Source organism: Canis lupus, chromosome 25, assembly GCF_011100685.1.
Source record: "Canis lupus familiaris isolate Mischka breed German Shepherd chromosome 25, alternate assembly UU_Cfam_GSD_1.0, whole genome shotgun sequence".
NCBI classification, from domain to species: Eukaryota; Metazoa; Chordata; class Mammalia; order Carnivora; family Canidae; genus Canis; species Canis lupus.
In genome coordinates this window covers 15,368,074-15,395,121 of record NC_049246.1, presented here as the reverse complement: position 1 = coordinate 15,395,121, position 27,048 = coordinate 15,368,074, and the positions used below count along the sequence as shown (strand labels likewise).

The window sequence follows — 27,048 nt, the reverse complement described above, 5'->3', positions numbered from 1 at the left end:
AATAGATGTTTGGGCCAAGAGCTATAGCCTGGAGAAAGGCATCAGTTGTGCCAGAGTGTGGTAGAAAGAGATACAGAATGAGTCAGACAAGGTTTCTCAAGGAAAGAGGAATTGATCTGGTCCTAGAAAAATGCTTACTAGGTTTATTAGGAAGAAAAAGTGATGTTAATTGTTCTAACCACAGTGTAGAGCATTAATGAATATTAATAAATGGATATTAATATACAATTATTAAAAATAAGAGTGGAGGAGATCCCTGGGTGGCTCAGCGGTTTAGCACCTGCTTTTGGCCCAAGGTGTGATCCTGGAGTCCCAGGATCAAGTCCCACATCAGGCTCCTGCATGGAGCCTGCTTCTCCCTCTGCCTGTGTCTCTGCCTCTCTCTCTCTCTCTCTCTCTCTCTGTCTGTCTCTAATGAATGAATAAATAAAATATTTTTAAAAAATAAGAGTGGATAACTTTTTGAGAACCAGACTGAATTCCAGTCCCAGCTGCTCGACTGAGTAGATATGTGACCTGGAACAACTTTAACCTGTCAGTGCTTCCCACTACAGCTCTAAGCATCTTTACCCACTGGTCTTTCATTGACTGGAGAATATTGTACAGAGTGCAGCAAAACAAGGAAAAATTGATTGTGAAATAAAATTGCAAGTCTTGCAAAAGATTCAGGGTTCCCAGAAGTCAAAAGTGATGTAGAAATATTGAAATCACCAACAAAGCCAGTAACAAAAGAAGACCTGGAAAATCAGACTTGCCACAGATGGAAAGTATAAAAATAAACAAAGAGGATGACATGATAGGTACCTCAAAGATCAACAATTTTACTATCCCAAGATTGAAATATTCACCTTTGAGAAGACCGACAGTGCTATTGATTTGACTGTTATGATGATTTTACTGCATAAGTTAAAAATACAAACAATGTCATATTGTGTCACTGTGGTAGGCAGGATTCTAAGAATGACCCCCAGTGATCTTTGCTGTTATAAAATTCCCTCATCTCCGAGCATGGAAAGAATCTGTGAATGTGATGAGATATCACTTTCATAATTATGTTGTTTCTGTGGCAAAAAAGAGCCTGTCCATCTAAGGATTAGTTCTCAATGATCTATTCTAATCATATAGGCTCTTTGTAAGTAGAGAGTTTTCTCTGGCTGGTAGTACAAAGGGAAATCAGAGAAATTTGAAATGCAAAAAGGATTTGCTCTCTGTTGCTATATGAAGATTGAAGGGGCCATATGACAAGAAATGTGGCAACTTCTAGAGTCTTAGGCTCTAGGCTGACAGCAAGAAAACAGAGCCTCACCCCTAAAACCACAGGGACCTATATTCTGCCAATAACATGACTGGGCTTGGAACCAGATTCTTACCCAGAGACTCCAGAAAAGAGCCGTGAATGGCTAACACCTTGATTTTGGCCTTGTGGTTAAAATCCACATAAAATCTAGCCAAGCCCACTGGGTAGGACTTCTGACCTACAGAACTATGAGCTAACAAGTGGTTACTGTTTCAAGCAGTTAAGTTTGTCATAATTTGTGGCACAGAAAATTTTAATACAGCCATCATACAATTCCAAGTGTGTTAGAAAAATTTCACTAAAAAACAAAACTTGATTTATTCTTTGTTCATTTTATATGATTTCATAGTTATTTATAACTGTTTTTGCTAAATATAAAATATAATATTTTTATAAACTTTGATTTTTAAAAATAAATTCCCATTAAAGCTTTTTCCACTATTCACTATAAAAATTTGGTCTTGTTTTAAATGGATTGATTCCAAGTAGACCTTGGAGTTTCTTGGAGCAGAAGCAGTAGCAGTTGAAAGCCAATACAAGAGGACTGATAAGAGAGACAGAGCCAGTTTCACTCTGGGGACTGGGAAAGAAAATTAAATGCTTTGCTTTACTTTTGTCTCTCCTGGTTACTTACATAACTACCCTAAGCATGAGATGTAAGAGGAGGAGTCAAGTTGCTCTTTCTTCAAGGTGGCACACTCCAAATTCTTGACTTGTGCTAAATCCTCATCTTGACTCTTGCATGAAATGTTTTCTTGCCATTACCTTTGTCTAAGTACTCAAAGAATAAAATGAATCTTCTCTTCAATTCTTAAGCAGATTCCATTTGCAGGTGATATAACTTGTATGTATAAAGTCTCCTAAAGATTCAACCAAAAAAAAAAAAAAACTGTTAGAACTAATCAGCAATTTCAGTAAAGTTGCAGGATAAAACAACATGCAGAAGTCAGTTGCATCTCTATACAGTGATAATGAAACATCTGAAAAAGAAAGAAAACCATCCTGTTCACAATAGTATCAAAAACAATAAAATACCAATGAATAGATTTAGCCAAGTAAATAAAAGATCTATGCAATGAAATCTACTAGACTTTGTTGAAAGAAACAGAAGAAGGCACAAATGGAAAGCCATCCCATATTCATGGATCAAAAGAATCAATGATGTAAAAATGTCTATACTACTCAAAGCCATCTATAGATTCAACTCAGTCCCTGCCAATATACCAATGGCATTTTTCACAGAAATATAAAAAACAATTTGAAACCACAAAAGACCCCTAATAGCCAAAGTAATCTTGAGGGGAAAAACAAAGCTAGAGGTATCACACTGATTTCAAACTGTACTGCAAAGCTAGAGTAATAAAAACAGTATGGTATGGCATAAAAATAAATACATAGACCAATGAAACAGAACTGAGAGCCCAGAATTAAACCCCCACATACACAATCAACTAATATTCAACAAGAAAACCAAATGAGGAAAGGATAGTCTTCTCAACAAATGGTATTGGGAAAACTGAATAAATACATGTAGAACAGTGAATTTGGTATCTAACATGGCTCACAAAAACTAACCCAAAATTAATCCAAGACTTGCACATAAGAGCTGATGCTATAAAACTCCTTGAAGAAAACACAGAGAAGATGCTCCTCAATACTGGTCTTGGCAATGATTTCTTGGACATGGCACAAGAACAAACATCAAAAACAAAACCCAAAGGGACTCTGTAAAACTTGAGGCTTCTGCAGAGCAAAATAAACAACTAACAAAATAAAAACCAATGTACAAAGTGGGGAAAGGTTTTACAAACCGTGTATCAGATAAAGGGTTAGTAGCTAAAGTACATAAAGAGCTCATTCAAATGAATAACGGTGAGAATAACAAAATCTCATACAACTCAAAAACAAACCAAAAACCCAGATTTTAAAACAGGCAAAGGAACTGTATAGACATTTTCCCAAGAAGACACCCAAATTTCCAACGGATACATAAAAAAATGTTCAAAACCACTACTCATCTGGGAAATGCAAAGCAAAATCAAAATGCAATCTCACATCTGTTAGAATGGCTTTCATTCTCAGTGAGAATGTAAATGTTTTCCACTGTGGAAAACATTATTAAGGTTCCTCAAAAAATTTAAAATAGATCTACTATATTATCCAGCAATTTCATTTCTGGGGATATATACCCAAAGGAAATGAAAACAGGATATTGAAGAAATACATACACTCCCATGTTTATTGCAGCATTATTCACAATAGCCAAGATATGGAGACAACTTAAGTGCCCATCAACAGAAGAATATGGTAGGTACATACAATAGAATATTACTCGGTGATGAGAGATAAGACATCCTGGCCATTTGCAACAAAATGGATAGACCTTGAACACATTATGCTAAGTGAGGTAAGTCAGACAGAGAAAAACAAGGACTGTATGATGTCACTTATATGTGGACTATAAAAAAGCCAAACTCATAAAAACAAAGAATGAAACAGTAGTTACCAGTGGATGGGGATGAGGGATGGGACAGATATAAGGATACAAACTTGGAACAAGTAGTAAATAAGCCCTAGAGGTCTAATGCATAGTATAATGAATATAGAAAACATATTGTATTACAGTTATCAAAACTGCTAAAGGCTAGAACTTAATTATTGCACTCACTAAAAAGAAAGGACCATTATGTAGCATGATGGAGGTGCTAGTTATCACTACAATGACAAATATATAAATGCTAACATGTTTTATACCTTACAATTTTTACACCTTATTTTTATGCCATGTTATATGGTAAATATATTTCAATAAAGTAGCATTCTTTAAAAAGTCTTAACATGGACGCCTGGGTGGCTAAGTGGTTGAGCATCTGCCTTTGGCTCAGGGTGTGATCCCAGGATCCCAGAACCAAGGAGTCTGCAAGGAGCCTGCTTCTCCCTCTGCCTGTGTCTCTGCCTCTCTGTGTCTCTCATGAATAAATAAATAAAATCTTTTTTAAAATTTAAAAAATAAAATAAAACCCTTAACTTTCCATTTAGACTCTCATCAGCTAGGAAATTGAAGAACTGTTTTTAAACCATATTTATGGAGGAGATTAAATAATTTCACCAACTCACTTTGAAACTGACCAAGACCTTTACACAGTCTCATTTTCCCCCTAAAAATAGAATTAGTTACCAAGTGACCAAAGTTAGCATGCCCTTTTTGTTAACCCCAATTATAGAACACATTACTGGACTAGCATCAAAATTTCATCTTAACAAAAATTTTTATGCCATTGCCAGAACTGACTTCTGGCAGAAAATACACTTTAATTCCTTGGCAGTGATATGCTAGGCTGGGTTCATTCCCCAACATTTAGTAAGAAAAACATGGACCTGCAATGGTATCCAATTCCTCTTGAGGAAAACAAGATTTACTGAAGCCAGTTCAATTTCTTTGCACCTGTGCAGCTAAGCAGGCTTACATGAAGTCAGAAGTGATGGAGAGAAATGCTGGAGTCACTCACAAAGCCACTGATAAAAAAGAGGATCTGGAAAGTAAGATTTCAGCAGCTGAAAAAGTGAACATAAACAAAGATGATAAGTCCAGGTCCTTTAAAAAGACATGAAGACAGATGATCTAGAAGATGCTAAGAGATCACCCTATCCTTTAAGAACATATGCAAGATCTCTAAACACTGTAATGTGAAGCTCTGTGAACAAGTTGATGATTTGGCCCATTGTTAACAATCTCCAGCTGAAAGGATCAAAAGACCTAATTAAATCTGGCTTAAATGATAAGAATATATATTATCTTACATGAGAAGTCTGGAGGTAGGATAGCTCCAGTTTGATTATGTCAGTGGTCCAGTAATATTTACTCTAACTGTGCTTCTCTTAAGTGTGTAACATTCCCCTCTTTATTTCAGTATGGCTCCAACAATCCTAACCATCACTTCCTTGTGTGATGACTCCTCTAAATTTCTGTAAGACCTTGATGGCCTCTTTAAATCTTCCAACCTAAATTCTCACATCAAATGACTTACATTTCTCTTGAAAGTGGGGCTTGGCTGGAATTTATTTTTTTAACGCCATCTAAAAGACTTTTGTTTTGTAATGAGGAGTTTAAAATATTTACATCTGTTTTGATTGCTGTTCTATTTGAGGTTATCTATGTCATATTATTTCATGATTTTTTTTTATCATTTTGAATTTAAGTCTGAAAGAAGCTTGGTATAAGGGGAGATACAGAGAAAGCAGTTCATGCATGTTCTTACTGACCATTATAAAGACTTAGGATTTGTTTTAAGTACAATGGAAAGGCATTGAATTATTTCAAGTGGTACTCTTTGATTTGCTATACATTTTAAGATCAATATAATCATTACAAGGGAGAATAGATTGTTTGGAGAAAAGAGAGGAAACAGTAAAACCAGTTAGGAAGATGTCACCAGGCAATAGATCCTGGTGACCTGAAGAGGTGGTAACAATGGTCATTGAAGGAAGATAATGATTTCAAATTAAGAACTGACATATAAAAGATTTGCCAATAGATCAAATGGATGCCAGAAATTGAGAGAAGGGGGTCAAAGATAGAGAGATAATATTTGTTTCCTGGCTGATGACATTATTCTCTAGGGAATGGACAAGCCTGAGGAGGAGAACACATTTGCAAGGCAGGGAGAATAGACAGTTAATGTTTTAGCTGCATAAATGCAAGGTATATGTGAAATAGCCAAGTGGATATGTCAAGTCAGTTCTTGGATATGTGAGCTGTTTATTTCTCAGAGATGAAGTTTTGACTAAAGATACAAATGGGGGCATCGTCAACCAATGGAGCTCTGAGAGATGCCAACATTAGATAGAGCCCAGTCAGATAAAAAGGAAGGGTAGCCACTAAAGGAGAATATGAAGAAACAGATAATGTGGTAAGAGGAATGTCACCAGGAGCCATTTTCTTGATGCCAAGAGAGACTATGATCCCAGGATTTGGGTCCTGGAAAGACAAGGACTGAAATTGTCATGAATATGCCATCATGGAGGTCATGATTATCTTAACAAGAGCATTTTCTTTGGAGTAATAAGGCAAAAGGCAATTTGCAGCGGTGGCAGAAAAGAATGGGTTGGAGACATCATGTGAAGGTTTGGCTGCGAGGCAGGGCAATGGAAATCTTTTTTGGTTTTGTATCACTTGAAAAGCTCATTTCAGGCCATAAATACTCAATGTATGTGTGGAATCAATCTTAGTAATTATCAGCATAAAAATCTAATAGATGTCTCGATAGATATTATCCACTGTTTGAACAGAAGTATTCATACTGAACTCTCTTTCTGTAACCAAAAGGACTTACAGAAGCAGCATGTAGAGAAGAAGGGCGTAGCCTTTGAGCAGTTTCCCCTTCAGTATGGGGTTCTGTCCATCAGGTCTTCACACCATCCAGTTCATTTGTGCCATAGTCTTACTACAGATCTTCACATGATTCATCATAAATATCCATTCATCATAAATTATTCTAGGACCCAGAAAAGAAATTGGATGGTATCATCCAAATACTGCTGATATCTTATAGTGAAAATGACCAGGGATCCCTGGGTGGCGCAGCGGTTTGGCGCCTGCCTTTGGCCCAGGGCGCGATCCTGGAGACCCAGGATCGAATCCCACATCGGGCTCCCTGCATGGAGACTGCTTCTCCCTCTGCCTGTGTCTCTGCCTCTCTCTCTCTCTCTGTGAGACTATCATAAATAAATAAAAATTTAAAAAAAAAATTAAAAAAAAAAAAAGAAAGAAAATGACCAGACGATTTACTATATCTAATCTTGGCGATACATTCTTTAAAAACAAAGTTAACATTGCAAGACTGGACTTTTTTATTATTATACTCTCATTATACAAATAATATTTATACAGGATCATGTTTTACAGTTATTTAAGTGCATTATCTACATAATGATATTTTATAATGGAACTTTTTTCCCTAAAATTTAGATTATATGACCACAATAATATGTTTCTATTTTCATTGATGTTACACCAATTATATATTTTTATATAATCATAGTTGGGAATATCAAATATGAATGCATACATAAGGGAAATATAGTTACTCTGAAAATCAATAATTTATTAAGAGTTATTTTTATAAAACCATTTATTAAGAATCTATTTTAATATATGCAAATAGATTCTGAGGAATATTTACTTTGAGGCCAAATAGCAATAATAAAAGTAAGATCGTATAATTTGAACACTGACAATTTCAATGATAGAGAAATTGCTGCTTTTATGTAACGATAATACGTATTAGATTATAAGCTTTATGCCTGCCTTGTACTTATGTGCATTACAATTATCACGTGTCACTATAATATCGCTAACTGGTTAAGTAATTGTCATACTTTTAAAAACTAATTATAAAGTTATAGTTCCTTACAAAAGAGTTCCACTGACACCCTTAGAGTAATTTCAGCTTACCATAAAAGTTTAAAATCCTATATATTAGTTCCTATATATCAGTTATGTTTTCTTACATCTGTACAAATTCAGCCACAAGTTCTAAATCTACTTGCGCTTTAATATATAGACTAAATATTTAATAGTTTGATGTCATTTGTTTTACTTTTGTAAAGTGATGCACCTCTGGTTTTGTTTAGGCCCCGAAGGTGCTCTTTTTGAACATTCAGTGGAGACCCCCCTCGTAAGAGCTGACCCATTTCAGGACCTGAGGTAAGAATTTTGTTCAGATACAAACTTTCTTATGGATGATACCTGGATATATGTGGAATAATATCTTAGCAGTCATTACCAGATCATGTCTTATTCCATTAATTATCTTTATTCTCATGTTCCACTTATTAACTAGTCAATACTTACTAAAATCCAAAGGAAGTAAAAAGTGGTACTGACTCCCTATGTTTAATCCACCCAAAACAGAAAATTTACCATCTTAACTACTTTTAAATGTACAGTTCAAAAGTATTAAGTACATTAACACTGCTGTACAACCATCACCACCTTCCATTTCCAGAAATCTTTTCATTTTGCAAAATTAATGCTCTGTGGCCAGTAAACAACTCTCTATTCTCATCTCTACCAACCCCTGGAAACCACAATTCTACTTTCTGTCTCCTCCAATTGGACAGTTCTAGGCACCTCATATACATGGAATCATATAGTATTTGTATTTTGCAACTGGCTCATTTCACCTAGCATAATGTCCCCAACCTTTGTTATATCTTTACGTAATGTCAGAATATATAAAATTGACTAGTACCAGATTGTAAAATACTTTATACAGAGTCTCTGTGTGCCTTTGTGTACTTCACTTTATCAGTGCACCACTGAATAACATTTATTGCTATAATTGTTTATTCCAATATTATATTTGTATTTTATAAAAAAGTCAAATACTATTTTTTAAAACAAGTGCCTGAAGTCCAAGGTATCACTTAAAATTACATTCAGTATTTGAATTTGAAGTATATGCAACCTTGGCCAAACTAACCTTTTGAAACTTTCTCATCTATAAAATACTGATAGTAACATATCTCAGTGTATTCTGAGAAAGATTTAATTAGCTATTAGGTTAAAAGTATTTTGTAAACTGAAAGTTGAGTTCAAATAATTATTTTTTAAGATTTTATTTATTTATTCATGAGAGACAGAGAGAGAGGCAGAGACACAGGCAGAGGGAGAAGTGGGCTCCCTGTGGGGAGCCGGTTACAGGATCACACTCTGAGCCAAAGGCAAACACTCAACCACTGAGCCACCCAGGCATCCCCAAATAATTATTTTTATTATCATTATTGTACCAAGTAGATAATCACACTAGATGGAATAAAAGTTAGGAAATTAAGCATTTCTCTTATTTTTTAATGTCTAATTAAATATTAATCAAAAGCAAATGAGGTTCAATTCATCTTACCCACTTAGAGAACATCTGCAGCATGAAAATAAATTGTGACTCTAATTACATTAGAACAATTTCATTAATTTTGATAAAGGATAATTTTGGTAAAGGATCATTATGCATAAGATCAATATTACAGAATTATTATAGTTAGGGAAGAAGAACATTTTACTTTTCTAGGATAGAAAAGTGATTCAATATCTTTAAAAATAATTCCACTTAAACCATTTTTAAATTATAAAGTAATAAAATTGTAGAGATGCCAGACTACTTTTTGAAGTAATTTACTTCACTGTTTTAAAACATATAGATCTCAAAATTAAACCATTTATCTTATGTCGTCCCACCAGAGTGTCAATCTGCTTGTTATCCGTCAGGCCCTTGCTAAAAAAAAAAAAAAATGGCAGAAGAGTATCCTCTTGCTTTCTAAAAGATGATACTAAGGGACGTCACATAACCCAAGTGTTACAACCAAAATAATTAAGAAAATGATGAAATTGTAAGAAAGTCCTGGAGGAATGGGCTGAGGATGGGAGGCATGAACAAATACTGAATGTCTTCAACTTGCAGGATCTGTGCTCTGTGCTGTACATAACTTATCTCATGTAATCATTAACTCTATTTTAAAAATAAGCAACTTGATTCCCATTTTACAAGAGAGGAAAACCAAGATCTAGATAGCAGCATGTTCTAAGCTAAGATTAAAATAGCCTATCAGCTCTGACTCCAAAGTCCATGTTCATTGGGTGTATTCTCTTTTCTACCTAAGTGGACCCTTGAGTGATTTATTCTTTGATTTATGACCAGACTCTTCTAAATGATTATATAATATTCATATTTTCTTCTGTAAATTCTTACCATAAACTTTCACTTTATATTTCTTTTTTTTTTAAGATTTGTTTATTCATGAGAGAGAGAGGCAGAGACATAGGCAGAGGGAGAAGCAGGCTCCATGCAGGGAGCCCGATGTGGGATTCGATCCTGGATCCTGGGATCACGACCCAAGCTTAAGGCAGCCACCCAACTGCTAAGCCACCCAGGCGTCCCTCACTTTATATTTCTGAGTCCCATACCCTTATTATTCCTGGCCTAAGATAAAGTGAAAATGATTCTAGAATATCCTGAAAACAATGAATGTGGATTTTGTAGGGCTGAGATCCTTATGCATTCATAAATATATCTCTGAAATATACATCTTTAAATATCACAAATTTAAAGTTTTACATTGGCTCAAATGGTAATCATAGAAGGGTGACAATTATTATTTTAAGAAGAAAGATAACGTGTATTTAAACTAGATTTACATTTCTTATAGCAAAATCATTCACAAGAAAAATGTGAACTCTGCTATGCTGCCTTCATTCTAACATGCTGCTTTTCATTCATACATGATATAATTCATTTTTTTTTAAAGTTCAGCAAAAATGTACTAAACATGTTAACGTACCAGAACGGTTGTTAGTTCTACAGTGATAAAACACATAGGATCATTCCCTTAATGATTTTAAAGTCTGTTGGGAAAGGAAACATGGAAACAAGTTAGAACAATGTAAGTCCTTGCTACGATGAAAGTTCACAATATAGTGAGAGCATAGTTGAAAAAACATAAAATCTTCCCAGGGTAATTTGAGATGATGTCACAGAGAAGGAAGCATTTGAACTGAAACAAGGAAATCAGTAGACATTAATGTCACAGGGTAAAATGTAAATCCTGTGCAACTCAATAGGGATGTGATGGTGATTAAGTAGTTATTATTTGTAAATTGCTGGAAACAATGCCTAGCGCATAGTCAGAAGTATACGCGTGTCATCATTAGATAAGTAAAATGAGAGGACATGGAAACATTTGCTCCTGTTTTTCAAACACTTGTAAATGCTAGTATATAAATAAATAAATAAATAAATAAATAAATAAATAAATAAATAAATAAGCAAATAAATATTTATAAATATATATTATATACTTATTGCTTAACTAGAAACCAAGACAAGCTCATTCTTAGGTCCCAGGAACAGAAGAAATTCATCGTGAGAACACAGTAAAAGCTAAAGCCATGGTACTCCTGGAGATATCAGGATGCCATAGAGATTAGGGGCTAGAATTTTATTATGAGACTGTGATACCAAGCCACAGTGTGTGTGTGTGTGTGTGCGTGTGTGCGTGTGTGTGTGTGTGTGTGTGTGTAATGCCCCAGCCTGAGATGCCTTGTAAACAGTGGCCCCCTATGAAAGATACTTGAAACAATTTGCCTAGATAAAAAAAAGATACTGCAAACCCATCTTGAGCCATTGGTTGAAAGAGTTACCCACAAGAAATCCTTCATGCCAGTGCTCAGCCAAGATCAGAGGACCAAATCCACATTGTATAAGAACTCAAAGCTGGAAAATTAACATTAACTACACTGAAGTCAAACTACATTGAAGAAATTATCTCATTACCCATGACATAAAAACACCTATGGAAAACAATCCTTGCTGAAAATGAATTTACTACAATAATAATAATAATAATGAAATGACAAAGAATTGGCAGCCACTACAAGTTAACCCCTGCCCCAAACTCTACATAGTAGAGCAAAATGAGAGATTTTTAAAGACACGAATAAAAAATTGAATACAAGGATAAGGCAAAGGCAAAATAGTATAAAAATGGCAAATTTGGAAAAAAATGTAAATTCTAGAAATGAGAGATCAAGTAATTAAAATAAAACCAGTGGCAACCAGTACTTTGTTTCTCATGATTCTGTAATAAAAAGAGTCAGGATTCTTTGGAGAAATGGCTCATTCTAAGACTGAGACAGTGAATGTAGAAGATAAATTTGGAGCATTTTGTAGCTCCAGTAAATAAGGTGTGCTCAAAAATCAAAACAGCAAGGGTATAGCAAAAGGATACATAAGCCAAATGAAAGAGTTGCCCATCAAAAATCTCCCAGGCAAAAAACTTAAGCAAAAATATTGTAAATATTGGATTGTAACCCAAAGTTGGTGGTTATCAAATCTCCGTGATTTTTAGATTCCATCAAATACACTGTAACGTGATGAGTTTTCTTTCAAAATGACCGTGTTTATAATATGGCATAAATGGTATCTTTTGCAAATACTTAAATTTATGTAAAACACAATGTTAACTTAAAAGTGGGTAATGGGCACCCAGTTTTTCAGACTTCTTTTAGAACAGCCATGAAGAGCACTTCTTTTAGAACAGCCATAGAAGAGCCATGAAGAGCACTCTGAGTTGTCCATTCCACCAAGTTTTACAAAGTGTGGGTTTCAGATGTAAACATATTGGACTTTGCCAAACCTGACCAGTGTGCCTCTCAAAATGCTTTGTGCTGATTTCTAATTCTGTGAGCAGTGTTAGAGTCTGTCTTTCCTCACCTTTTACCACCATGTCCCACTGCCAGACTTTATGATCCTTTTCACACTGATGAGTGTTATCTTGTGTTATTTTACTTTTCATTTCTCTGGCAACTAGTGTGGTTAAGCATCTTTCATATTTTTATTCTGTTATTAAGGCTACTTTTTCTAGAATTGACTTCATCTGCTTTGCTTCTTTCCTTTTTTAAACGGTTTTATTTAAATATATAAATACATATATTTAAATATATATTCTGAATATCAACATTTTTCCTATTAACATTTTTTTTTATTTTTAATGTTTGTGTACTCAAATTAATTTATTTTATTTTATTTTTTTAAGATTTTATTTATTCACTCATGAGAGACACAGAGAGAAAGAGGCAGAGACACAGGCAGAGAGAGAAGCAGGCTCCATGCAGGGAGCCTGATGCAGGACTCAACCCTTGGTCTCCAGGATCATACCCTGGGCCAAAAGTGGCGCTAAACCACTGAGCCACCCAGGCTGCCCTGTGTACTCAAATTTATTAATTATTTCTTTCACTGAATTTGGATTTTAAACCATAAGTTGAAACTTTCCTTATAGAAAGGGGAAGTTGTCTGCCATGTTGCTCATCTGGCTTTCCCTTTTATATTAAAATACATTGTAGATCCCAAATGCACTTAGAGATTATTCTTGTATGAGGTATAAGGTATGAGGTCTAGGTCTAATTTTATTTTTTTCCATTCAGCCAACCAGAAGTGCCAACAATTAGATTATTTATTAGAAATTCTACTTTTGCTGCTACAGTTTGAAATACAACCTTTATCATGTATTACATTTTCCTATGCAGGTGGGCCTGTTTGTGTATTTTCTACTCTATTCTATTCATCGGTCTATTCAGGTGCCAGTGCCAGCACCAATCTTGATAAACAGGATTTAGAAGATCATTTAAAGTCAGATAGGACTTGTCTCTCTCACACATATGCACATAACCTTGTAGCGACTCTCAACATTTCTCTATCAATTAATTCTTCCTTATTTTTCCATGTGAACTTGAGTGTTAACTTGTCTAATTCAAGTAAAAGTGTATTCTTTTTTTAATTAACTATTTATTCATTAATTCATTAATTAATTCATTCATTCATTCATTCATTCATGAGAGACACAGAGAGAGGCAGAGACATAGGCAGAGGGAGAAGCAGGCTCCATGCAGGGAGTGTGATGCAGGACTCAATCCCAGGATCCTGGGATCATGCCCTGAGCCAAAGGCAGATACTCAACCACTGAGCCACTCAGGTGTCCCCAAAGCATATTCTTTTATTAGGATTATGTTAAATTCATAAATTAACTTAGGGAAAACTGATGTCTTCATAACATTACTTTTCCAAAAACATAGGGCATCTTTCCATTCACCAAAATCTATTTTTGTCCTTTCAGGAGTGCCTAAAAGTTTTCTTTAGGCAAGTTTGTCACATTTCTCATTAAGTTTATCCCTAAGCATTTTAGCTCATCTTTGTCACAATTATAAATGAGGTTTTACTCTATCTACCATTATATCTTCCTACAAGGTAAGTTTTGGATATGAGAGCTACTGATTGCTGCGTATTAATTTTATATAAATGACTTTACCAAACTTTTTATTCTTTGAGTGAGTTTTATGTTGGCCCATTAGGATTTTTCAGATATACGTTCATATCATCTGCAAATAGATATATTCTTACACTTTCTTTTGCAACTCTGTATCTCTGATTTCCCTTATCTCACTCCATGTCCCAATATCATTAGAGCAGTGTGAGAAACAAGTGGAAGTAGTATGCATCCTTGCCTTTACCCAGTCTAAATGGAAATGCCACTGGTATTCCTCCATTAAGTAAGATGATGTGAATGTGTAAAGAAAATATTTTATAAATAAAATGACTGTTATATTTTGTCAAAGGCTCATTTGTGTTTATGGAGATAGTCATATTTATGTGTTCCTTAGATATATTAGTACAGTGTGTCACGTTAATGGGTTTTCTAATACTGAACCAATCTTGCATTCATGGAATAAATTCTACTTGGTCATGGTATATTCTTTCCTTAAAATGGTGTTCAATTTTATCTGCTAATATTTTATCTAGAACCTTCACATTTATATACATGAATGATACTGGTCTGTACCTAGCTTTCTGTGTGCTGTTTTTGTAAAGTCTAGATAACAATGCTATGCTTCAAGAATTAAGATTTCCCTCATTTTCATTGTTCTGGAATAATTGTGGACAATTGGGATGCTCTGATCTCTAAAGCTTTCATATAATTCTCCCTGGAACCATATCGGCCTGATTAATTTTTAAAAAATAATTCCTTAAAAGTGCAATTCCTCTTTTATAAAAATTTGTCTTTTAAACTATACCTTTAATAAGGGTCAATTTTTATCAACTGTATTTCCTTAAGAAATTATTAATTTAATCTTGGTTTTCAAATACATTTGCATAATGGTTGAAAGTGGTACCTCAGGAATTTAATTCCTTCTGTTTCAGTGGTTTTCAAAACAACTCATTGATAAACATAATTAACAAATGAAGCATTGATTGATCTAACACAGCTTGCATAATTATATTCCTTATCCTAAGTATTTATTTCTCATTTATCATAGGTTACCACCTTGTGTCTACTTAAACAAGGAAAGCAATTTGTGCCTCATGGTAATTGACAGTTTATGGTGTGGCTGGTTTTCCTTAATTATAGCAATTCTAAGAAAAAAGAAAAAAATCATAAAATATCAAAACAAAACATAGTAGATTTAGTCAATTCAGCAAATAAAAACAGTTTGAAGAGTTGAAAGTTTCATCCAAAAACAGAAAATAAAGGGGTGGGGGGTTGCCTTGACTGGCTCAGTCAATAAAGCATGCAACTGTTGATCTCTGGGTTGTAAGTTTCCAGCCACACGTTGGGTGTAGAGATTACTTAAAAAATAAAATATTTTTTAAAAATCTTCATCCAATTACAGAATAGTGAAAATAAGCCCTTAGGAACTTGGGTATATTAAAAATACTCCTTAGGCATTAGTTGGGGGGGAGGTGTGAATTTTTTCAAAAACACTTTCATTTTTTCACATTAAGGTATTTAATCCAATCAGATTTGGTTTTTTTGTGTGGGGTATATCATTATATTTCAGTTGTTTCTCTAGTGGTTAAATTTCTGGATTTGAGGTTTAATCCCCTAAAGCTTCTAACTTTTAATAGGTAAATTTAACTATTTATTATTATTATGATCACTGATTTATTTGAAATATTTCTGTGAAAAAAAAAAATATTTCTGTGATGTCCTATTTTATTTACTGTACTTTTTCTTTTCATTTTTTCTTCTTTCTGGCCTTTAGTTGGATTATTAAACTTCTGCTTATTCTCCCTGCAGTATTTCCCTCTAGTGGTTCTGGTTTCATTCTTTTAATGATAACCTTTTTTTTTATTAAGATTTTATATATTTATTCATGAGAGACAGAGAGGCAGTGACACAGGCCTCCTGTGTCTCTCCTGTGTCACTTCTCCAAGGGAGAAGCAGGCTCCCTTGCAAGGAGCCTGATTTGGGACTTGATCCTGGATCCCAGGATCACACCCTGAGCTGAAGGCAGATGCTCAACCACTGAGCCACTCAGGCATCCCTAATGATAACCCTCTATATTTTATATGCATGGAGATAAATTAATACTTTCTAACTAAGTTTGTCATTATCATTCTCTTCTTATACCAAAAAATTTAGAAAGTTATTCCTATCCAAACTTCACTTTCCATATTTTGCAAAGCTTTTACTCATCTCTCTCGTTGTATTTTTCAGGCAATACAGATTTAGCTTTATTCCCACACTGTGTTGATTTTTTTTTCTAATGTCCAAAATTGCTCTTGCAAAATACTCCTTTCTTCTGGTTTTAGTTTCCATAAGTATTTTTTTTTCACTAAGGATCTGCTTAGACAGCAAACTTTCCCTTGTGGGCCTGAAATGTCTAGTCCCTTCACAGTTGAATGATGGCTAAGTTGGGATATATTTCTAGACTGACAATAATTTTACATCAGCATTTTTAAGATATTATTCATTACTTTTGGGTCTTTGGTCAGAAAACAATTTGATTTTCATTGTGAATACTTTGAAGGCTTTCTCATAATTTTAATGTTTTGCAATTTTGCCACAAAGCGTTTGGAGGCTGGATATGTCTTAATTCATACTTGGGTATTGGTGTACCTCTTCAGTTCTAGGAACTCATGATATTTTTCAATTCTAATTAAACATTACCTCTTCCTGTCTGTCTTCTCATCTTCTAGAGCATAGGCATACTTTACTTGTGGTCTGTTGATCCCCTGGGTGTCCAAGAATAGAATTTAATGGGTTAATGATTTTGAATATGAAAAAGAAATCCTTCATTTTTACTGACCTCTAATTGAAATTTAGCATTCCTTCAAATATGAATGAGAGGCAACAAACCACAGTAGTATGGGCAGATTCCTTGACTTTTTCATCTTTAGAAGCCAGAGATACTTTAATATCATGTAAAGGTTATAGCAAAATCTCAAAATACATTACTGCTCTTCACTGCTTTGAGATTACGCTAGGTGTAAGTCCTCTGGCCAGATTTTATTTAATTACTAAATAAGATCATAAATTGCCATATCACCCATTTAAAGATATTTTTATATTTGTATTTAAAAGTCGGGATCCCTGGGTGGCGCAGCGGTTTGGCGCCTGCCTTTGGCCCAGGGCGTGATCCTGGAGACCCGGGATCGAATCCCACATCGGGCTCCCGGTGCATGGAGCCTGCTTCTCCCTCTGCCTGTGTCTCTGCCTCTCTCTCTTTCTCTCTGTGTGACTATCATAAATAAATAAAAATTAAAAAAAAAAAAAAAAATTTAAAAGTCACCTAGTTTCCTTTGAAATTCTGTACTTTGTTTTTATGCATTTAAAAAAGTTTAATGTGTATCTCAAATTTCACATTTCGTGTTTTCCCAAAGATCATAAATTGCCATATCACCCATTTAAAGATATTTTTATATTTGTATTTAAAAGTCGGGATCCCTGGGTGGCGCAGCGGTTTGGCGCCTGCCTTTGGCCCAGGGCGTGATCCTGGAGACCCGGGATCGAATCCCACATCGGGCTCCCGGTGCATGGAGCCTGCTTCTCCCTCTGCCTGTGTCTCTGCCTCTCTCTCTTTCTCTCTGTGTGACTATCATAAATAAATAAAAATTAAAAAAAAAAAAAAATTTAAAAGTCACCTAGTTTCCTTTGAAATTCTGTACTTTGTTTTTATGCATTTAAAAAAGTTTAATGTGTATCTCAAATTTCACATTTCGTGTTTTCCCAACCATTACCAAATCTACATTATAGGGTCCTATTCTCTTTTGATATGTGGCATGTCTACTATTCAGTCTACTACAAGACTTTAATTTTTTTATTTCATGAATTTCTACTTGCCTGGTTTTTAAATCTTTCTTTTTCTATTCTGGTCTTCTTCTATGAGTGTTAATTTATCTCCCTGGATGCTCTAAACTTAGTTAGTCCCTTTCTGACTGCTCTATTATCTCTAGTTCCTCATATTGATAGATCCTCCCATGTGGTTTGAAAATTCTGACAGCTCATCCTCTTCTGTTCTTCATCTGGGAGCAATTGTCATGGAGACTCAACATTTGCCTTTACATGTCAATTTCACATTCACTTCTGGCAGGGCCCTGCAGGGGGCACTGTTCTGAAGCCTGTGTTCCTAGATATTTCTCTTGTTGGTTTTATAAACTGCCTGAATAGGGTGTGGATTTGGATTCCACACTAATGCATGATTTAAGACTTTCTCTTCGCATCCCAGAATGAGCAGCCTACTTTAGGGCTGTTATCATACTGTGTTTCATTTCCCTTCTGTATGCCCAAAGCGCATTTCCAAACACTCCTCCCCTGCCCCCCACAGCTGGCCACAACTCCTTCCCTGTAGAGATGGAAAATACCAACCCACAAGGCATTTATCTGCCCATAAACTCCAAGGGCTCCAGCCTTTCAGCACCCACTCATCACTCTGGCTAGGAGTTTCTTCTGTTTCTGGCACTATGAAAATGCCTTTGTCTTTCTGGGTTGTTTTTTGGTTTTGTTTGTTTTGTTTTTGCCTAGTATATGTTTTAATAATTTTGATCGTATTTTAACCAGCATTTATATGTAATTGCTGGCTGAGGGCAGAGCTGTGCTGCTCATCTGTCTTGACCAGAATTTATAGAGTGATATTTTTTAAAGCAAAAATGGAATCTTGTCATTCCTCTGCTTACATTCTTTAAGCTGCTTGAATGCTAGGTTTTAAAGGCAAGCAGCTCATCTGCCTTGTTTGCTACTGTTTTTATACTGTGTATACCATATACATATGCATATATGTACACACACAGCTTACTTATTTGGTAAATTTCTGAATCAGTGCTCAAAACTTTTTGTTCCTCATATAAGTCATGAGTAAATATATATTCACATATTTGAAGAAAGGGGTAGATATTTAACTAGCAAACTAAAATATAACAAAAGAGAAAATAATGGAGTTATTTTATATCTGACTACTGTTAATTGTGTTCATGGAAATGTATGCTTCAGGACATTGTAATCACAGACTTTTTTGGTAAAATGTGTTTTTACTTGTGCTGAACGGACATATTTCATCTCGAGGGCTAGAAACAATGCAAAGGGGAAGAAATTTCCTATTCCAGAAGCAGTATATTGTAACATGGTTAAAAACTAGTAATTGGTCCTGTTGAGGTCATTTTGTTGTTTGATGAGAAACAAACTCACCTTCACTAGGATCTTCAGGATCACAAATGGATTACCTGAAATGGACCAGACATCTAAAGTTGCTTACATGTCTTCCTTCCATTCCTTCCCCACCACCTCCCCCTTTCTATCAATCCGGACAGGACAAATGTAGACGATTAGCAGATGTAAAATAGCAAAATGGGCAGGCAGTCAGCCGACCAAATCATCTGGATGTATCCAAGTGTTTCCCTATAACCTAAGCTTAACATAATTTGACTAATAAATTCTATGAATGTCTCTGTTTCCTTGTACTCAAGGTAAATATAAACTTCAAAATGTGTAACAGATCAAATATTACATATTGAATGTACACAAGAAAATAAAACTTTGTTTTCTATAACAAAGAATGGTAGACAAAAAAACTTGCCAATTAAAGGCAGCAATTCATCTGAGTTAAACATCCACCGAATAAAAAAGAATAAAAAAGAATAAAAAAAAAAAAAAAAAAAAAACATCCACCGAATAAATACTCAGTTCAAATGCAATTAATGACCCAAGTACTTCTCTCCTCTGGAGCCACTCCCCTTTCTCTTTGATACCCATGCCTACACGGATATTACCCTGCTGTGGGAGGATTACAGACTGGTTTGGATCCTGTTCTACTTCTCACTTATCTTGAAACATTTCAATCCATTCAGCCTTTTGGACTTTTGGGTTGATTTAGGTTGGGTTTCAAATGATCATGTTATGCCACCTGGTGGAAATTTAGTATTTTTTCAGGCAGAGGCAAATAGAATTTCTCTGGTCCATATGTTCATTCCTGGTTCTGTTTGACTTTAACACAGGAGATTCTGATAAATTATAAAATAAACAAAGCTAGCTAAAGCCAGTCTCTATTCTGTCTATCAACCCTACCAGTTCAGAATTTTCACAAAAGAAATCTTCACATCTGCCCTGTAATCCTCCTAAATTAAAAACAAACAACATGCAAACAAAACCTAATAAGTTTACATTCTATTTTATGAGCAGGTAGCAAATGAACATGTTACCGTTAAGTTTGTCCTTTTTCCCCAAACAAGTTTGTGTTTTCATTAAAGAAATAGCTTTACAAAGTTATTCACAAATAGCATTTTCTTCTAGTGTGATATGCAGAGTGCTTAACCCTGCCATCTGAAACTACTATGTACGGGTGGAGCTGTGTAATCTTTTTATGTTTTTAGAGGATATTAATTTTGTAGACTCATTAATGGGAAGTTAATTTCTTCATTGCACATTATTTCTGGATTTGTCAATAAAGAATGTACACTACAAAAAAATGACAATGATACTATATACTTTATTATTTGTAGTTTCTATACAAATCCATTCAATGAGGGATTCCTGGGGTGACTTTTTTTAATACTATTTTTTGTTGTTTCTTTCCCTCATTTCAGATTAGAGTCCCCCACACGGAGTCTAAGCATGGATGCCCCAAAGGGTGTTCATATTAAAGCTCATGCTGGGAAAATCGAAGCTCTTTCTCAAATGGATATCATTTTTCAAAGTAGTGATGGAATGGTGAGTTCAGTGTTATGAAGCTCCTGTTGTATGTCCTGATGACTTTCAGAGCTGACAGAGAATATCAGTTCTGCCATTACCTGCTATTAATCCAACTTCTCTCAATATAGTGGTCACTAGGAGTTACCTGTAGATGATGGCCATAATCGGTTGTTGCCTTGAGCGCTATGCTTGCTCACATCATATTATGTTTAAATGAAAATTAAATATGAAAAATAAAAGCTTTAAAAGTCAACCACAATAAGGATAAAATCTGAAACTTCAGGTCCAGAAATAAAAGATCATTGATACAAACCAAAGTCATAATGAAGCAGTAGAGCACTCACTACCCAGTATTGATTGTTCTAGCACTAGATCAATTCATTAATTACCTGTTTGAGTTCAGGAAAGTTAACAGGCCTCTCCACACCTGGACCTATCTTCTCATTTGTCAAATAGGAAAAATAATATTTGCTTAACTATGTCACAGAGTTATGAGATACCAATGTGGTGATATAGGTGGTAATGTTTGAAATTACATTCACTTACTATTAAAAGGAAGGTGTGATTGAGGCAGCAAATGGAGACCATGAGAGGCAGCTCATAAGTGTGGACAGGACCCATCCAATGGCAGCCTGCTAGTGTAATATAAAAGACATCCAGTGAAGCCCCTTTAAGTTGTAACTTAAAATGTTATGAGGCCAAGAGCAGATAAATGCCAAAATGGAAGTCAAGAATTCTGGAATCTCATTACTAAATTATAATGTCATTACATACTTAAGATGTATTATTTTGAAAAAATACTAATTTTAATTTTGAAATAATAACCACTTATTTCCACAAATAAGGTATCATTTTTATAGTAGCACACAGCCTGACTCATAATTAAAGTTGATATCCCTTATTACTGGGAGCTAGTTCAAAGTGTGGGGGTGGCTGGTCTCCCACAAGATATATTCCCATAAAGATAAAGGAAGGTGAGCAGGGATGCAGTATGTGGACTGCCAGTGATGACAGTTTGCTAGAAGAGCAGGAAAAAAATAACAACTAGAAAAAAATTCACTGATTAACCATAATAAGGGAGAGCAGAGAAGCCAACAAGGAAAAGCTAACACACATTAGGGAAGACTAGGTAGCCACAAATCCAAAGCATCAGACAATAGCCTAAGTAGGTTCTGTGTTGAAAAAAAAAATAGATTTAATTTATTTTACTCTAACTGTGTCCCAGACCACAAGGTAAATAAAGCTCTGCTTCTATTACTGTTCCACCCATGGCTTCACATGGCAGTGGTCAACTTCCCCAGGGGGAGTACAGATGGCAAACATCAGTTTATGAAAAGAGTAGAGTTCGTGGGTGAGAGTATATAAAATAAAGGAAGAGTCCAACCTTGTTTGTGGGGGGAAAAACATGTGCGTCCATGACATACTTCAATTCCTTCTAACAAGTGGGTGCGCCCTGGAGTGGGTAAGGTTAGAGTACCCGGTGTGACAGTCTTTAGTTCCCCAAAAGATTTCCAAACCCCAATTAAGGGCCATTTGTTTACATTTCAGTTTAATTAAACCATAGGAGGAACAAAAATCCCAATAGCTTCCATTTAACCGTAGTTGGCTGTAGTCCGGGTGTCTACTGCTTTTCCACATCTAAGAGAAGGCAGCTGAGTTTCAAATAATATTTTAGAAGTTAGGGAAATGGTAGCTAATGATGAAGTCAATCACCTCTCACAGGAAAAGAAAACCAACTGAAATTCCAACATTCACAGGTAAAAATTATGAAGATGACTGTATTTCTGTGACTTGTACTTTACCCTAATGAGGTAGAGGTGATTTAGCATAAAGTCAAAGTAAATCACAAAATAAATGTGAATCAAAAGAGTTTTTTGCAGGTAATTCTGAAAGGTATTTCTGGGAGTGTAGCATCATAAATGTTCCTAGCACAACTAGCACAATGGGTTTTTTTTTTTTAAGATTTTATTTTATTTATTCATGAGAGACACACAGAGAGGGGAGAGAGAGACAGAGAGAGAGAGGCAGAGACACAGGCAGAGGCAGAAGCAGGCTCCATGCAGGGAGCCTGACATGGGACTCGATCCCAGGTCTCCAGGATCAGGCCCTGGACTGAAGGCTGCGCTAAACCGCTGAGCCACCCGGGCTGCCTGAGCACAATGGGTTTAAAAGAAAAAAAAAAAAACTTCAGTTTGGAGAAGGAATTATTAAGCCTCTGCCTAGAAATTCTAGAAAACTAGAAATAGGCTTTATTTTTTTTAAGATTTCGTTTATTCATTCATAAGAGACACAGAGAAAGGCAGAGAGAGAAGGCTCCATGCAGGAAGCCCAATGTGGGACTCGATCCCATGACCCAGGGATCACGACCTAAGCCAAAGGCAGACGCTCAACCACTGAGCCACCCAGGTGCCCCTAGAAATAAGCTTTAAAAGAATCTGATCATTATGACCTAAGTCAGGTGCCTGTTTCATTTTCTATGCAGAAAAGAAACCAACCTGTCTGGAGCATTTTGAGATAGGAGTTTCACACTACTGTGTTCCTTCCTACCACTTCATCTCTCCTTTTCTCCCAAACAGCTTGTGCTTGATGCTGAAACTGTGTGTTTACCCAAGTTGGTTCAGGGGACTCAGGGTCCCGCCGGCAGCTCACAGAGACTCTATGAAATTTGTGTGTGTCCAGATGGGAAGCTATACCTGTCCGTGGCTGGCGTGGGTACCACATGCCATGAACACAGTCACATCTGCCTCTAAACCACCTGCATCTGCCATGGAGCACCTGCCTCATTTCAGTGAGCTTTACATTGCTGACCTCAAGCCTTCACACTGAGCTACTTGACATCCTGGTGAATGGTGGACAGTGGATGGGAAGTAGGAGGTCACACTTTCAAAAGGAACTCAGAAAAATAGGCCAGTGAAGGTGTTCTGATGAAAATACATGATCTCAGAATGGTGTGCACATTATTAGACACAAAAGCCTAGCAATAGCAAAAAAGGGGGGGGGAGGTATTCCACTAGGTTTATTTTCCTCAGAACCATTGTGACTTTTTTCTTTCTTGTGAATAATCAATCTACAATGAAATACTGAATCGCGTGTGGAATTAATTAATGCTGTTCAGCCATGACTAACTTCCCATAAAAAGTAGCATTGATCAATAATACATTGCCCCTCCAAAGGTGTTCCCAGTCAGACCCACAAGTTCTCCCTTTTAATGCAAAGTGTGTCAAGTTTCAGAAGAAATCTTCAGGTTTCTAGAGGACTTGAGTTGATCTGAATTTCAGTGTTGTCAAGGAATAAATTATACAAAAATTAATCATGTTTTCTTTACACGTAGTCAATAAGCAATAAAAAACCAACCAACATTTTTCACAAACTTGTTTGTCTTTGCTTCCTTTAATCCCCACGACAGTGCTTTGAGGTGGGTATTATGTTTCCCCCAAGTTATGGGATGATTTTAAAAGGTTCAGCTAGGACAAGTCAGAAGGTCATACAGTAGCTAGTGAAATTAATCTGAAATATGACCCTCCATGTGAGCAGCTGTTTTCACTTTGAAAAACTCTGGTATGTTGTCTCACTTTATCCAATGCCAGCCTATGTGCTAATTGTGTAAATGGGATTATATTCGTTTGACAAGTAAGGAAACCAGAGTCCAAAGGGGTTTTGTCATCCACCAGGACCAAGCAGCTAGTAGGTGGTGGGACTCAACCGCCCAGCCTGTGCATTTACCTCTTAACACAGTATAACAGACTGGATGTTTCTATGAAGCTTAGTACCAATTGTTTATATGTTGTTATGTAAATCAAATAGGACACACTGAACCTATGAAAACAGGCTAGCTTTGTGGAAGCCACTCACTCCGTAAAATGCCAGTTGTCAAAGAGTGATGCGTTTGGCTTGGTTTGGTTTTGTGTTTTACTGGTTATAATTAGAATCACCGAGCAGCACAAGATGTGGTAGGGCCAACAGCATTGCAACTTTCTATTTATAGGGTTTATAACTGTAAACGCAAGTTCAGGTTCATTTTTTTTTTTTTTTTTTTGCAGTCTCAGAACTGAACGTAGAAAAGTGAACTCTTTTTTAAGATTTTATTTATTCATGAGAGACACACAGAGAGAGGCAGAGACATAGGCAGAGGGAGCAGCAGGATCCCTGTGGTGTCCCAATGCAGGCCTTGATCCCAGGATCCCAGGATCCTGACCTGAGCCAAAGGCAGACACTCAACACCTGAGCCAGGTGTCCCATGTACACTTTATTTCTAATGCTGTTTGAATAAGATCTTCATTTAACAGGATAGCCTGTTTTCAAATTGCTATGTGCATTAACATTTGGAATTACAGAATAAAAATTAGGTGTGTCCTGAACTCACCCTAAATATAATGTGCCTAAAGTTTCACAGGGGGTGGGTTTTTTTAGATTATAAATTGGTATTCACCTTTTCTGTTTAAAGTTCTGATTTCTTAATGTCTGCTTTCTTGCTACAACATTCTGTCATAGTAAGTAGTACTGCCTTTGTTTTGTCATATTTGCTCTCTTGCTCCATGTTTGTGCAAAACAAGTATCTTCAAGTTCAGTTGACACAAGGTCAAGAAAAAGAATCAAGGGGAAATTATGAAGGATAGAAACCTTTAAATAAAAGATGTAAATTACTTTTTGCTTTGTTTTTTTTGCTCCCTTGCTACTTGGAATCATGATGAAAGAAGTTATTGTGGATAGCTGCATTCTCCAGAGTGATAAGGAATTCATCCTTGGTTAGAATCAAAACTTTTAGATAGGCTGTATTCTAAAACCTATTACATAAACCTGTCCTTTTAAACATATTATGCAATGTAATTTAAATTGTTCTTAAAGGTCCAAGGTCCTGACTATGAATGTACCAAATGAACATACCTAATTAGCCATGTACACTAATATTCTTATATTCCAAGTGGTCGTAGACTATTGGGTATTGATACTTGAGCAACCTCAGCCCTTATATCTTTTTCAACTTCCAAACCAGCTGAGTAGACACAAGTCAGAAAGATGAAGACCAAATTATCAGATTTAATAGTAAAGAAGTCTGATTTGCAGCAAAATGGACTCCCTAAGACCTGAATCATAGGATTGTCTCCTGGCTCAGGGAGAACTGTGGGCTCCGCACTCCTGTAACTCACCACGTGGAAGAGAGCAGACAGACAGACCAGACCTCTCCTGAAGGCACCCAAATTCACAGTAAAATTCACAAGTGAGCCTGGCATGTTCGGGTCCTTCCCCACCCTTTGCCCCTGCCACCCACCAGGTCAGTCTCCACTGCTTTGGGGATCAGTGAGGGAGAGCCCAAGCTGTTCTGAAAGGCAGAGCCCCTCACGTGAAGGCTCTTAGGTGGTGCTTATATAGTTTTTTTGTCCCTTCTTTCCCTGATTCAAGACATCAAATTTACTCATATTCAGCAGTGTGCTGTGTTTTAAATTCCACATCAGATTTGCTGTTGTTTCAAAGCCAAATAAATTTTTCTATCAGGTGCAAACATGCAGGTGGAAAAAGAGGATCTAAGGGCACCACTAAGTAAAAATCCATTTTGCACTGAATATTCAAACAGTGCAAATCCTTTAAACAGTGCAGATCCTTTAAATCCAGGATGCACCTTCACACCCCCAACACCTGACATAAGGCCTGCACACAGTGCCCGGGGGGGGTGGGGGCGTGGGGGGTGCTGTTTACAAATGAATGAATGACACTACTTTAAGCCATTTTTATTCCAACAAGATAACAGAAAAAGCCTTTGGAAGCCAAACCATGCGGATATCCCAGGGGTAGGCTGCACTTCCGCTCTGCCCAAGTGTGTGCAGCCGTGGCAGCCTCCTGCCCTCTGGATTCTGCACCTGTCAGCCCCCACAGTCACGGGTCCCTTCCTGGAAAGAGATCTCTCCATGTGTCCATCTGTACGTCTCCTGCTGGTTCTGTTTCTCATAGAACCTCAAATAATACACGGCTAATTAAAATCTATTAATTACTCTTTTCTACCAGCACTGCAAATGCTGTCCTCGAGATCTACAGAACTCGTCAAGTACAGAACATGTCATCTGGCACCAAGGGAAGCAAATCCCCCACACCTGCACATCAGGCCCATGACGTCTTCTCTTTATTAAGCGCTAATGGAACACTTTGCCGATGTCATCCTGCGGCTCTCGGCACTGCCTGGCCTCCCACTCCCCGTTGCTTTTTAAACTATCTGGGCTGCACAGGTTCTCGCTGAGTGTCCTTGT

At 36.2% G+C, this 27,048-nt stretch overlaps 1 protein-coding gene and 1 long non-coding RNA gene across 2 annotated transcripts in view; one reads left to right on the top strand and one right to left on the bottom strand.

The window, feature by feature from the left end:
• SGCG (sarcoglycan gamma) overlaps positions 1-23,559 on the top strand; it is a 78,634-nt gene extending 55,075 nt beyond the window's left edge. Inside the window, exons 5-7 of the mRNA NM_001014276.2 lie at positions 7,931-8,003; positions 20,704-20,827; positions 23,386-23,559. Of these exons, the coding sequence (NP_001014298.1) occupies positions 7,931-8,003; positions 20,704-20,827; positions 23,386-23,559 (371 nt within the window). The remainder of the gene's footprint in view (positions 1-7,930; positions 8,004-20,703; positions 20,828-23,385) is intronic.
• On the bottom strand, positions 366-19,509 carry LOC119865919. The gene is made up of 3 exons (XR_005378460.1): positions 19,310-19,509; positions 10,634-10,697; positions 366-2,157 (listed from the first exon to the last, which is right to left on the bottom strand). It is a non-coding gene; the product is annotated as an uncharacterized LOC119865919 (long non-coding RNA).
• Positions 23,560-27,048: the final 3,489 nt, after the last annotated feature.